Below are 14,868 nucleotides of genomic sequence, written 5' to 3'. Positions count from 1 at the left end.
CTTTACCACTGAGCTACATCTCCAACCCTATTCATGTTTTTATTTTGAGACAGGTCTCAAAAAGTTGCTGAAACTGGCCTCAAACTTACCATCTTCCTGCCTCAGCCTCTGAAATTACTGGGATTTTAAGCATATGCCACTGTGCTGGCTAAATGTAGTTTTTTTTTTTTTTTTTAAAACAAGAACTTCTAGCCTTATAGGACCCAGAAAAAGTCATGGAAAGCTTCTTGCTTGCCCTCTTCCATAGTGAAGCTCAGAGAAACTAACCGAGTCATAGAGATGGTCACACAGATGGTCAGTGGCAAAGTGGGGAGGGGATATCCAGTATGGAGATTCTTATAAAACCAGTCCATTGGTTTGGCCATATGAATAGAAACTCAACCGTGTTGGGGGGAAAAGACTAACCTTGGCAGCTTGTGTATATGCAACAGCCCTGTGTTCCTCATCAGTTAAAAATGAACATCCAACAACTGGCTGCAGAGTACAGACAAGGAGTGCCTTAGGAAAGTAAGTAAAGGGGATCCAAGGGCTGTGTGAACAGAGGCCTGAAAGGGTTTGCTGAAAAGTGCGAGTTGGAGGTGTTAAAGTAATTCCAACCAATGTTAGCATCTAGATGCTGACAAATAAAATTTATAAATGACTTTTAAAACTGCTTCCTCTAGCAACAAGAGCTGTTATTGTCACATCGATTTTGAAATTAAATGTTATGGAATTTTCTTGCTTTAATGAGATGGCAGATACAGCTGGTAAACAAAGTAATGATTAAAGCAATTAAAAGAGTAAAAATGAGAAATAAAGTAAAGATACTCCTAATCCTTAACCCAAATAGGCAGGTTTGACTGATATACTTTTTAAAAAAAGATGCATGTTTATCTCAGGGTAAAAATATTGAGAAGCAATGCTCACTACAAATAAGCCTGCCCTTTGGTAAGAAGGGAAAAGTCAATTAGTCATGTCAGTCGTTTAAAAATCTGCCCACACCTGGTTCTCATTTGTCCTACAGCCTAGAAACCAAAGACAACTTTTTATTGCTTGTGGTCAAACAGCAAGTTCATTTCACCATGGGATGATCAAACAGCCAGCCTCCCCCAGCCTGAGAAGTTTGCCTTTCACTTTCAACTTGTTCAATCATCATTAACTCTGAAAATTGTCACATTCCATTTGTGCAATGAAAATTTCACCACAGTGACCGTTTGGGTGAAGTTTTTGTAGGCAAGGCCCTAAATCTTATAGAGCACCTCACACCTTCTCAAGGTCATTTGACTCATTTCCTTGTTTGATGACAGTTGCCTGCCATTCTGGAGTCAGTTTGGGACCAGAAATTGGTAACTTTGAAGAAACCTTTCTGTGTGGGTGTTATCCTCTCTGAGACTGGGGGTGATTTGACACCAAGTTATTAGAAAGATCGAGGCATATGCATACATGCATACCTGACACATTTGTTACATATTTATGGGTACATACACTGGAATTTTTTTTTTTTTTTTTGTATCAGGGATTGAACACAGGGGCATTTAACCTCTGAACCACATCCCACCTTTTTTTGTTTTTTATTTAGAGACAGGGTCTCGCTGAGTTGTTTAGGGCCTCACTAAGTTGCTGAGGTTGGTTTTGAATTCGTGATCCTCCTGCCTCAGCTTCTCGAGCTGCTGGGATTACAGGCATACACTGGAATTTTTATCGAGTGAAAATAAAAGTCTTCACTGGAGAGGGACCAGTAAAGAAGACCTCTGGATGCAATCCATTTAAAAGCAGGATTTCCTCACTCTGGGAAGCCAGCTGCTCTAAAGAGGCTGCAATATCGAATTGGGAAGATTCCAAGAAGCTTCTGGAAAGGAGAAATAGACTTCTTTTTACTTTTGCCATTGGGCTTAAGAAATTATCACCCTATTTGTTTATTATTATTCAATTACATTTCCCCTCTGCAGAAGGGGTTCTGAAATGTTAACTCCCAGTGAATCTGGCATGGGGTCAAATACCTGATGGAAAATTTACCAATATGAATTTCTGAAAGTGGATGTCAAGTGGCAAGATGGCTAAATTTAGAGGTCATTTGATCCAGCATTTGCTGGGGCAAGTCAAATAAATTTTGTGCTGTTTGGCAAGTAAGTCATAGCTAAAACAAGCCCTAGTTGCAAATCCTGATTAAAATTTCAAGGTCAAAACCAAGAGATGTATACACAGAGCTCTCTAGAGCTTTTCAGGTGCCTTGGTGCCAATACACTTATTTAGTGGTCTCTAAGAATGGCTTCTTGATCTCTAGTTCTAATTTCAGGGGTTCACTGGGTTAGCTGCTGAAATAATATTATGAGCTCGTCTGGATCACAGACACAATGTCTTAACCCCTTTCAGCTAGCTCTGCCTCACAATGCACTAAAATATTTATTATTGCTAATATCCAGCCTTTAATTTACTACCTGAATTTGGGGGTAGGAGGGAGGGCAGAAATAGTATATATTTTTTCTACTTTTCTGATTAAATTCAGATCAGACCTTCAAGAATAGTCCTGTGCCTCCAAAAACACAGAAAAGAATGTCTTATCATTTTAATGGCTGCTGGGTTGATAGCATCACTTTTAAGAAAAGCAATTCCAATACTAGGTTATTAGCTGAAAAAAGCTTATGCATGATATCCCAGGAAGGATATTTTTATTCAAACACTTGAATATGTGCCCTGAGTTATTAAGTGTTTTATACATATTAGCTCCTTTCATTCTTATGGCAAATACAAGGGATATGGTAACTTACCCAAGGCCATAGAACCCAGGAAGTGTGGGTCTAACTCCATTGTAAATGCAGCTATATTTTCTCCTGAAGACCTGTTGGGATATGCAACCTGAATGCCCATTTATCTATTGCTCCACGTTGGTCAGAGGGTGTGCAGAGAGGTGTTCAATTTGTTTGTTCCACTTCATAGGTATTGAAAAATGGAGACCATGTCTCTGAACGTTCCCTTTCTCCTTACACTAATTTCCTCTATTTTTGGGTCCACTTTTGTGGAGGTCACCTTCTACTGCTGGATCCCAGTAGAATGAGCTGACAAGTTGTCCCTCCCTGTCTGCTTTTCTCTCTCTCTCTCTCTCTCTCTCTCTCTCTCTCTCTCTCTCTCTCTCTCTCTCTCACACACACACACACACACACACACTCACACACTCACACAGAGCTATTACTGTGCTTCAGTGAAGCTGTACAGGGTTTGTGATCCAGGCATAAAAGCAGACATCATTTGCTCATTAGAGCTAAGTTTTCAGGACGTGCCCCACTTACTGACCTCCACTAACGGCCTGGGTTTGCGCTCGACTGCAAACCTGAAGTGGCAGAGTTCACAGTAGCTGGTGTTTGAGGACGACAGCCAGTGCTCCAGGCAGCTCCGATGAATTGTCCCCAAGGTCCCCGTACATTCACATGGAGAGAGCAAGTCTTCTTGGCTGCTGCCCTCATGGCAGATCCTGCACATTGGCCGGTCATTGAAGGGGCTGCAAGAGAAAGAGGGGCACCTGCTGGTCACTGGGCTGTGACCCACTGCCATGTGGATGGCCTCTAGCTCTGTGTTGTTTGGGCCCTCCCCAGTGGCATCTGCTCAAAACAGATACTTGCTTTAAGACCCCTTAGATTTTTATACTTGACCTTGGCAATGGGGCCAGTGGTCTTAGGTACTCCAGGGTACTCAGGCCATCTACTTTTACCAATATAAAATTAGCCAGTATATAAATATAAAAATATATAAATATAAAGGCCAATATCAAAGAAGCCAGGTGTGGCCTAGGGCCAAAAATGAGTGAAAATGAACAACAGAACAACATGTTATTTTTGTCTTGAACGTAGATGAAGTTCAGGCAAACTACCAATCAAAAAATAAAAATCATTCCTCACCATAAATAACAGAAATGGTTTTGAAATAATATCAATTGTAGTTTCTAGACAAATTACATCTTTTGAACTGGCCAGGACACTTTTATATACCCAGAGGTTCCTTTTGTTTCTCTTTTTAATGATGTGGGAGAATAAGAGGAGGAAAGTGAGCTGGCAACAAACCCTGAAGCCGACACAGAGAAACGTGGACAAAGTAGAGTGGTGGGTGGCCCTTTGAGCTTTTGGAAAATGATCTCTGGGATGCCAAAGACACTGAACTGAAATAGAGTAATGAGTATGTCCTACCAAGGAGGCCTGTGCATAGAGTGCTGCCTTTACTTTTGGAAAAACCATTCCTGCATGGTGTGTGAAGGCAGTATAGTACAGTTAGTTGACCCCAGTGTAGGCTCTGCAACCCAACTGCCTGGGCTAAGACCCCAGTTCAGGGGCTTATGGCCAGCTCACTTTGGGCAGGAAACTTCATCTTCCTGTACTTCCATTTCCTCATCTCTAAAATGGGCACTAAGAATGACGCCTTCCCTGTGTGGTGATTTTGAGGATGAGAAAAGAGTGCAGATTAGAAACTTAAAATAGGGACCAGCACATAGTAAAGGCCTAGTTGATGTTAGCTAGTGTCACTCATGGAAAAACTCAGGCCCAAATGAAATAACATGGCTGCACCATGAAGTCAGTGCCAGTGAAAGGATCAAAGTCAGATAGCTTCACTTCTCAGTGGGTATTTTGTCCTCTGAGAAGTCTCTGATCCATGTTTTCTTCTCTCTCTCTCTCTCTCTCTCTCTGAAGTTCTGCCTCACAAATGCTAAGCAAGTGCTCTACCAGTGAGCCCACATCCATATCTTCCTATGTTGCTTGTGCTATGCTTTGTTGGACTTTAGACTTTAAAATATTTTTTTTTCAAATATTTATTTATTAGTTATTGGCGTACACAACATCTTTGTTTGTATGTGGTGCTGGAGGATCGAACCCGGGCCGCACGCATGCCAGGCGAGCGCGCTACCGCTTGAGCCACATCCCCAGCCCCTTAAAATATTATCATATATGTGATAACCCTACAGCCAGCCTCCTTGCTCAATTCCCTGTCTCTCCCACATACTCCAAAGATGACAGGACCAAGGCCTATGCCACATCATTCTCTTCAATATAATTTTTGATCCAATGGAAAACAGCCATGGAAACAGTGCTGTTTCCCAAAGGTCTTCTGGGAATGATTCTGAGAATAAGTGAAGAAAAAGACCTCCCTCCAACTTGCATGGAAGACCCACTTGTGCTGGGGGGAGAAGAAAGGTATCAGAGTTGACTTTTTCCTCCTGTTCTCCTTCATTCAATTTGTGCCATGTACATGCAAAGCTCTGCAGCCCTCTTGTTTGCGTTGCCATATAAAGGGAGAGCAGGGATGCCTGACGGACAGAAACACACTCATTGGCTCACAGGTCTCAGTCATTTCACCTGTAGCCTGCTCCTCCTGATCAACCAAGGTTGATGGCTGCCAGGGTGACTGGTGCACACCCAGTGATCCAGTCTCACTTCACTTCATCCTGTTCTAAGTCTTAATCAATTGTTGGAAATTTTCCAAGTAGTGGAAAAAATGTCTATTCAATATGTTTCTATTTCTTTGCTTTGTGACAACTTCATAGATTTTAAATAGAAGGTTTTCGGACATTTATAGCATGCATGGGTGTGATTCCATGTGTGAGGGCTGTGGTGCTACCAGTAGTCCTACTACAGGTACATATATGGTCCTGTGGATCTGTGCCTGCAACAGAGGGGCAGTCCTATCTCTCTGTCTGAGGTAAATGGTTAAGTGTGAATAACTGGTCCTAGGTTTCAGGGTTAGAAGTGTGAGCACTGGCATTAGTGGGCAAGTCTGGTGGTGACATACACTTGACATTCATAGGTCAAAAGCCTATGAATTTAACCATTCTGAAAGAAATCTGGAGAAGCCAAGGTGCAGCCATCAGCCATCAGCCTGGGAACCCACGGCTTCCAATGTGCCATTGGTCAATAGCAGCACAAGAATAGCCCCCAGTAGAGAGAGAAGATGTGAGGGAAGGGGAGGGGGGATAGTAGGGGATAGGAAAGGAAAGGTAGCAGAATACAACAATACAACAATTACTAATAGGGCATTATGTAAAATTGTGGATGTGTAACCGACGAGATTCTGCAATCTGCATTTGGGGTAAAATTGGGAGTTCATAACCCACTTCAATCTAATGTATGAAATATGATATATCAAGAGCTTTGTAATGTTGTGAACAACCAATAAAAAAAATAAATTACAAAAAAAAAAAAAAAAAAAGAATAGCCCCCAGGGTCAAAGTGCCGGCCTGTATAAGTAGTCTCTGAGTTGTTCAGAACTTTCATTCACCCTTGCTTTGGTTCATCATAGGGAAAACAGCCATGGAGGTTTTAACAATAGCACTCCACATCAGATTGTATGTGAAGGGTTGGGGACCATAGGGGCAAAGGAGGGGACAAAAGAAGAGGTCCCCACATCCAGAGAGTAAGCCTGCATAGTGTGTCCACCCAGCAGTGCTGATCTGCATCATGCACCCTAGGAATGTCATTTCAAAAGTTGTGCCCACAAATCCGATGACTGGCTTAGTCACCTGAAATCAGATGCCTTGTTCATTCTATTCTAACAAAGGGCTTCTGAAGACAGTAAGAGCATAATTACGACAGCAATGTCAAAATAATAAATGTAAACAAGCAACCCTGCATCTTGTGGGATCCTTTCCTGCCTGGCTCTCTGCAAGTGTGACTTTAAGCAAAACACTAGACAACGTGAATCTCTGCTTTATATCTGATTGCTATAGAAACAGCGATGACAGAACTTGTGTAGTCTTTTTTGTTTGTTTTTTTTTTTAACTAGTACCTCCTCTCACCTGACACAAAGACCTGAGCACTATTTACATTCCCTTTAGCATTTTCCATCTGATAAACAGTTCTCCAGATCAATTACAGATTCATTTATTTTAATTGTGGTACTACCTCTGGGTGGCAAGAGTCCGCACTACTGTTGACAGCAGCTGTCCGTCCTTGGCTGAAACTTGCATGACATACTGTGGCTGCCCATTCACTAGGCTGCCACAATCCTCCACAGTCTTCACCACGGGTGCAGCCGAGCTGGTGCAGTCTGGCAGGACTTCAGGCAGGTGACTGCAGCGGCTGGTTGTCATGGCAACAGACAGCAATTACTCTGCTAATGGCTTCCACATTCATAGAGGATTTCCATCTAAGAGAGATCAGAAAACAGTTTACTTGGGCAGGGTGGTTAATAGAAAATGGAGAATTATGGGCCACCAACATCATCATGTCATTATTTAATATAAATAACAGGGCATCCCAGATGTGGCACTTATTACCCTTTAATACAAGTGTGCATGCATGTGCATACATGTACACACACACAGCCCACAAGTGGATATGGTTATAAACAAGACAAAAAGCAAGGTGGTGTATACAAACATTCAGCAACCCTGTTTTCCATGAAGTGACATATGATGGCTCTGAAGCCCAGATTTGAAGAGAAGATAGCAATTCTCTCGCTCTACCAGAGAAGCAATAAAGTCTTTGTTGACACTCTCTAAAAGTTGCTAGAATCATTATTAAAACTGTGTGCAACTATTTTTTCTTGTAAGCAATTTATCTCCAGGCAGCTTCATTCTAAGATACTAGGGTTAAAAATAGAGAAAGAAAAAAAGGAAAAAGCAAATTTGGCTAAGTAGCACATCTAGAACACTGCTTGTCAAACATAAATCATTCAATTATTGTATCACCTTTCTGACTTTTGTCAAATCCATGTCCCATAATTCAATATCTACATAAAATTAAAACTTGAAAATTAACTTCATTTAAAAATTTAATCTCTTAAAGTTACTCATGATATGATTTGCTTATTTTATATTTTTTCAAATGGATGTTAAAATAAATGCATTAGCATTGATTTTTCTGTTTGTGTACTTCCTAAAATTGAGGGGTACATGCATCATCATAAGAAAGTACATGGAAGAACATAAGAAGGTCATGAATGAGCTCTTATCACCAATTATAAATAATCTATTTTTAATAAGGGCTTTACCTCCCCAGTAGACTCTCTCATATAAACTATAAGGAATTCTGTTCCTGAACTGTGTGGTGCAGGGCATGGGTCATGACCTCAAGTTCAAAGTGTTAAGACCCCCAGGGTGAGGAATCCACCTGCATTCAATAATAGGTCAGCATGTGATGTATAAGAAATGGGGGCTTCCGAAGAAGCTTGCTGATGGAATTGTGTCCAAAGGTGAGATGACACAATGTCAGGGCTATGCATGCCCTTTCTGCCAGCCTGCTCACCTCATGCTCCACGTGGCCTGGACTCAGTAACAGTGGCAGGATTGGTTGATGGACTGAGTCAATAACTAGCCTATGTGGTCAAAGCCCTGAATCTAACTAACTAAAAATCTCGTCTTCTACCACTCCCTAGCCCCAAGGGGATATATGGAATTCCTCCATGGGTAGTTTCCTCCCAGATATCTGTCTCTACTTATTACATTTTATTTGATTCCTACAGGTCCAGAAAACAGGATCTCTCCAACTTCCAGAACAATGTGCATCAACTAGATGTTCTCAGGGCGATGAACTTGAGTGGACAGTTTCCCTCCCAACAAGCACATGTCAGGCAGGCTGGACTTCTGGAGATGACTGGATATGAACATAAACCTCCTGCTGCTGCTGAGGTATCTGGCCAGCATAGCTCTAGCAGCTTCCTTTTCTGGTCCTCCCTGCTGCCAGAGTCCTTTCAGGGTGGGTGTTTGCCCCAGCCCAGCAGCCTTTGGAACTGGCAAAAAAGTGGGGAGAGAACTGTAGCTACTGGTCTTGGTTGAGGCCTGTTGCAGGGGCACAGGCAGGGTCACCCTGCCCATGACATTTTTACAAACCCAATACCGAACACCCAGAGAAATACAATCAGTTAGCTGGGATAGAGTAGGGTTTTGCTTTTAAAATAAGACTTGTTGCTTTATATTACATTGCAAATTCAAGAAGTATGCAATATAGAAAATACAGAAAAGCACAAAGAAAACAATAAAATTCACCCATAATCCCATCATTTGGATAAACAGTACCTTTTTTGGGTGGATGTCTTTTTATATTTTTGGCAGAATCGGAAGGGTGAACTTTATTTGTAGTTGGGGTCAAAGAGTCTTTTTTTTTTTTTTTTAATGAACTATGGTAGCTCTCAGGCCAACAAACAAAAGGATGTTAAAAGATGGCACTCTTCTAAAACCGTGTATAATTCTCCTCCTCCAGCCTACCCTGACAAAACCCCATTGACATGATTTTAAATTCTCAAAATGCCTCACAGTCACAAAGTGTAGCTTCCTGGCACAGCTCTCTTGCTGCACAAGGCAGCCATAGATTAAGAGCCAGAGAGTGTTGGCAGGAAAAGCAGACACATTGACCTTCTTGCCGAATGGAATCACTATGTCTGGGCGCATTCTGAGAGTCTATATTCAGGTTTTGCATATCTCCGGCTCAGAGGGCCAAGTGGTCCCTCCCTATTCCCAGTGGAACTGGAAGTGGGTAGAGGGGGTGCCCAGTGTGTCAGTGGGACCCAGGGCTGTCAGCAGTCAGGCTACCCTAATCATATACATTCATTCACCTGTAACCTAGATTAAATCCTCATCAAAGAAAGTAGTTTTAAATGTGTGGCCAAAATTCATAATAAAATGCCCTTTAAATATTCCAGAGGCAGAGTTTCTCTTAAGCTAATTTTATATCTGTAATGTCACTTATGTATGCTATATTTCATTTCACTTCTCAGAGAGGCAAAAGGGATATTGTTAGTAACTGATCAGTTTATTCCATTTGTGGTGGGTACCAGGCACTGAGTTCAGCATAAAGGGACATAGGACATCACTATCTTGCCTTCTCTTCCAAGAAAACCCCACCTCTTCTGTGCTGTGTCTGCAATTCTACACCCAAGATCCTCTAAGTCTTCACTCAACTTAGGGTCTAAGGAAGTGATATTCCAGTTCAGCACTCCCTGAAGAACTTGCCAGCATGTCTGCTGTATACCACACACCAGAGTAACCTTGAGATACAAAGGCTGGCGTGCCAGCAATGAGTCCCAACAGTCCTAAAAGACCATGCTTTGAATTTATTTTTTTTTTAAATTTTTTGTTTTAGAGAGAATTTTAATATTTATTTTTTAGTTTTCGCCAGACACAACATCTTTGTTTGTATGTGGTGCTGAGGATCAAACCCGGGCCGCACACATGCCAGGCGAGCGCACTACTGCTTGAGCCACATCCCCAGCCCCCATGCTTTGAATTTAAAACACATGGGAGGGATCACATAGAACTTGACACACTTGGTCACAGTGAGAATGGATGAGCTGATTCTAATCCCAGGAGAACAGATTTAGTCATCTACTCAGGTGGAGACAGAGGGAAGGGAACACTTTGTGCTGTGATCTCAGTGAAAGGGAAGCCCAGAGACTGAGATGCAGGCAAGGGGCAGGCAGGAGTGGGCCTGCAGGCTGCATGCACCAATTGGCATGCATATGTTGCACCTGGGGCAGTGACAAATGGGCCACTACATATTCCTGTCTCATTCAGAGCCACCTGGGAAAACAGCAGGCTGTTGCCTTGGATGCTAAAAAGAGCTGAGCTGTCAGTTTGCAGTCTAGCACTGGTCTTCATTGAGTTTTCTGCAAAATTTCAAGCACCTTTCTATTGCTTTCTTATCAATACTAGTGTACTACTGCTCTTGTGGGAAAGCAGCCTCCTAGTTCACTCAAGAATACTTCTCTCTGGGATTCCTCAGGATAAAAAAACAGGATAAACTTAAAACCTCAAACCACACTGGCAGGACAGGTCCTTTGTTGGCCAAGTTGACACCTTGTACAATTTCTTTCTCAGACTGAGAATAAAACATGATTTGGCATTGGCCAAACTCAACTGCACAACAGTGGGAAATGTGGGAGTAGGTGGATGAGAGGGAGACAGTGAAAACAGAGGGAGTGGCTAAACAAATGAAAGCCTGAACAGAGGATTGTTAAAGACTTGTCTGTTAAACTGTGACCCCTCAAAAAACTGAGTACAGGCTTCACAAAAGGAAGAGACTAACTAGGCTGCAGCTAATAATTGCCTAGTTTCTGGAACAGGCTGCCACTGGTGATTTCCATGGGAATGTGGCTGGCATCATGAGGACATGTTCTCAGGACATGGAGGCAAGGGAAAGAAAGCACTTGAGAAAGCATGCCCTGCTAACCTCTGCAGACCCTGGGCCTCAGCAACCTTGAACTTCCATGATGATCATGAAGTTAAGGGAAAAGCTCTGCTTTTAGAGGCATAACCCCCAAACCTTTACCCTGGTTCACTACTCACCAGGGTAAGTCACTCTGCTTCTCAGACTTTTCTCAGCCATCCCACCTGGTTGCTTGTAAAGCCGAAAACAATATGTATTAGTCAGTTTTCCATTGCTATGTCAAAATAACTTATAAAGAGGTAACTTATAAAGAAAAGTATCTGGCTCAGTTTTGGAGGCTGAAAATCCCAACAGCATGGTACCAGCTCTCACAAGGGCCTCCATAGCTGCATTACATCATGGTAGATGGCATCAAGGTGCAAAAGAGAATGATCACATGGCAAGAAAGGAAGCCAGAGAACTTTTGGGGGTCAGTCAGGCTTACTCTTTTATGATAACTTACTCGTGTAGGAACTGAAATCCTATGAGAACTTGTCTGATTCCTTCTGAAGGCAGGACCTCCAATGACCCTCCCATGAGGCTCCTCTTTTTTTTTTTTTTTTTTTTTTTGCAGTACTAGGATTGAACCCAGAATCTTGCATATGCTAGGCAAGTGCTCTACCACTGAGATATATTCCCAGCCCTTTTTAAATTTTGAGATAGGTTCTTGCTAAGATGCCATGTATTTTTTAGTAGCTTTTTTGTTGCTGCGACCAAAAGACCTGACAACAACAATTTAAAGGAGGAAAAGTTTATTTGGTGGCTCATGGTTTCAGAGGTCTCTGTCCATAGTCAGCTGACTTCATTCCTCAGGGCTTAAGGTAAGGCTGAACATCATGGTGGAAGAGTGTGGTGGAGGGAAGTAGCTCACATGATGATTAGATAGCAGAAAGAGACTTTACTCACCCAAAGGCATGCCCACAATGCCTACCTTCTCCAGCCACACCCTACCCATTTTCAGTTACCATTCAGTTAGAATCAGGGGATTAATTCACTGATTGGGTTAAGGCTCTCATAACTCAATCATCTCTCCTCTATGCCTTCTTGTATTGTCTCACACATGAGCTTTTGAGGGATACCTCATATCCAAACCATAACACCCAGAATGGCCTTGAACTTTTGATCCTTCTGCCTTAGATTTCTGTAGGCTCACTACCTCAACATCATTGCCATCCTGAGGACCAAGTTTCCAACACATGATTCCTTGGGGAACAAACACATCCAAACCACAGCATAAGATAATATGTGTGAACATGCTTTGTAACTTGGAATGTGCTATGCATGCATAAGTTTGTATTTTATACTACATTAATTGAGATTCCTGCTCTTTTTCTAGCTGCCATCTCATTTCTGTCCTTTTTTTTTGGGGGGGGGAGGGGCTGGGATGCTGGGGATTGAACCCAAAGCCTCATGCTTGCTGGGCAAACACTCTACAACTGAGCTACATCTCCAGCCCTCATTTCTGTCTTTTAAAACCATCTCCCTGCATGGTGGTCAACCTATCCCACACTGCACCTTTTGTGCCACACTTGAACTCCAACATTGTACCACTTCATCTCTTAGCTAGGGAGCCTCATCCTCTCATCCTTATTTACTCAGTTCTCATTCTCTCCAGCCCCATTTCCTCTAGATCTGAAACACAGGTTTCATGCATCCAGAAATTAATAAAGATTAAAAAAGCTTAATAAAGACACATGATAAAAAAACTTCTATGATGTTGGAGATACTTATAGCAGCTACCTTCATCTTTACTAACCTTGCATAGGATACCACCATTAGCTTACTAATCTTTCATGTGATGAATACACTAGAAAATAAAGTGTAAGCCACTCTCAATTTCTTTTTCAGGTCTACTTGTATTAGAACAGTATTTTTAGTGCCAAATGAACTTTATTCTCTTTGTTGCAGTTACAAAGGGGACGTCTGTTATTCTGGTACCTCTGTTTGGGTATAAATTTACCCAAAAGGTTTAAAGGTGGCAGCACAAGCATGTGTGAGTGATGGCTGGCACTAATCTGGTCACAGGAGACACCTGGGTGGTGGTCTGAGAAGGCCCATGCTTGTAGTGACAGTATAGAGCAAGACAGGCCCTCTAAGTTCAACTTTACTATCCAATTCCAGAGGTTTTAAGAAGGTTTTATAGAAATGGCCCCTAAAGTAATAAGGAATTACTAATCAAGAGGCATAGAATTTCAGTTTAACAAGATAAATAAGGCCTAGAGATCACCGTAACCATAGTTAATAATAATTATTATACATTTAAAAATCTGTTAGGAGAGAAAAAAAAAACTCTGTTAGGAGAGTAGATCTCATGTTAAGTGTTCTTACATAATAAAATGCAATTTAAGAAAAAAGATGAACACTCCTCAGGTCCAAATATGTCTTGGAAGGGTCCTCTGTTGTCTCTACAACCAGGGTTGGTCAATAAAGCAAAGAGGCAAATTCATTTATTCACTCTTCCAACTAAATACATCTTCAAAAAATGCTTTTGGGAACTTACTACTATTTCTAGTGGTACAGGGTCTAGCCATCTCAAATCCTACTTTATATTTTAAAGGGAAAAATGCAGGTTACCAATCTTGTGTTCCCCCAGACCTCTTCTGGGGGTACAGAGCCATGTGGACCTGATACCTCTCCAGATGAGATCTTGATAACTCAAGGAAAACCATGGGATGCTCCAAGTTTGGGAGGAATGACAGCGCAGAGCTGTGGAATGGCTGGGTGTCTTTGTGCTCCCACAGAGTTCTGGGTCACTAACACTGGTCCAGGATTCAGAAGCTTGGCCTTAGCTTCACATGAGTGGATCTGCTTCAGAAAGGAGCTGTGCAATGTTCCCTTGCTTTCTGAGAGAGACAGCAACACAAGAAGCACAGCTTCCTCCAATGAAACCAATGAGTAGGTAACAACGCAGTCAGAGATGGAAATGGGGAAAAAAATGTGATAATGGCCTGCCCAGGAATTTTCTCAGGCAAGTTAAGATTTGCAGACTTTGAATTTTAAGAACAATCTCCGAGACTAGGAAGGCTCTTTGATAGAACATTTCCTTGATTCTCAGGCAATGTTAAAACCAGACAGTGCACTGCATGGCTGATGAACTAAGTGTCCTGACTGTTCAGAGCAAATGAGGAGAGGCAGGAAATTCACAGTGACCTTCCTTTCCAGTGAAAATAGAACAAATGACTAATTTCAAAACCATTAACATGTAAAAGTGGCATATTTCTTTTGAGAACAGGACACAAAGGCTCTCCAAGGAGATTGCTGGGACATGATTATCAGCAACATTGAAGTTTTCAAAAACACACCAAGGAGGCTATTCACTGAGAGTGTGTAGCGGCAAAGTAGCTGCTTCATTAAACTTAAATAGCCATGGCAGGGCTGTGCTTACAGACCCACGCTTCCAAATTATACGTTTCTTTCCTGGATGCTTCACTGACCTCATTATGTAGAGCACAGAGTTTGTCATTCCAAATAAAATGACCATCCAAGTCTTTATAAACATGTCCATCAGGCGCTTGATGAGTCTGAGGAGGGAAACACTGGCTGGGCCAATGAATTAAAAAAAAAATATTTCTCTTTTGGTTGTCTCATTATTTTCTGCTATGTGCTTGTTGCCACATTTATAGTGCATAGTGAGCAGATGAAATGCCCCCTTTGAGCATGAAAGAAGTTTTGGGTGGGGGTAATGGCATTTTCTTGAGGAATATCCAAATACCAAAGATGAGCTACAGAAAGGGGGAAAAAAACAAAAAATAAAACCAAAAACCAGACC

At 41.9% G+C, this 14,868-nt stretch overlaps 1 protein-coding gene across 1 annotated transcript in view; it reads right to left on the bottom strand.

Annotated features, from left to right (window-relative positions):
- Positions 1 to 14,868, bottom strand: part of Marchf3 (membrane associated ring-CH-type finger 3) — a 142,322-nt gene that overhangs the window by 27,827 nt on the left and 99,627 nt on the right. The window contains exons 2-3 of the mRNA XM_026413834.2: positions 6,861 to 7,104; positions 3,271 to 3,475 (exon numbers count right to left, since the gene is read on the bottom strand). Coding sequence (XP_026269619.1) covers positions 3,271 to 3,475; positions 6,861 to 7,048 — 393 coding nt within the window. The 5' untranslated portion in view covers positions 7,049 to 7,104. The remainder of the gene's footprint in view (positions 1 to 3,270; positions 3,476 to 6,860; positions 7,105 to 14,868) is intronic.

This window comes from Urocitellus parryii, chromosome 1 (genome assembly GCF_045843805.1).
Source record: "Urocitellus parryii isolate mUroPar1 chromosome 1, mUroPar1.hap1, whole genome shotgun sequence".
NCBI lineage: Eukaryota > Metazoa > Chordata > Mammalia > Rodentia > Sciuridae > Urocitellus > Urocitellus parryii.
This window is presented reverse-complemented; position numbering and strand designations above follow the sequence as displayed.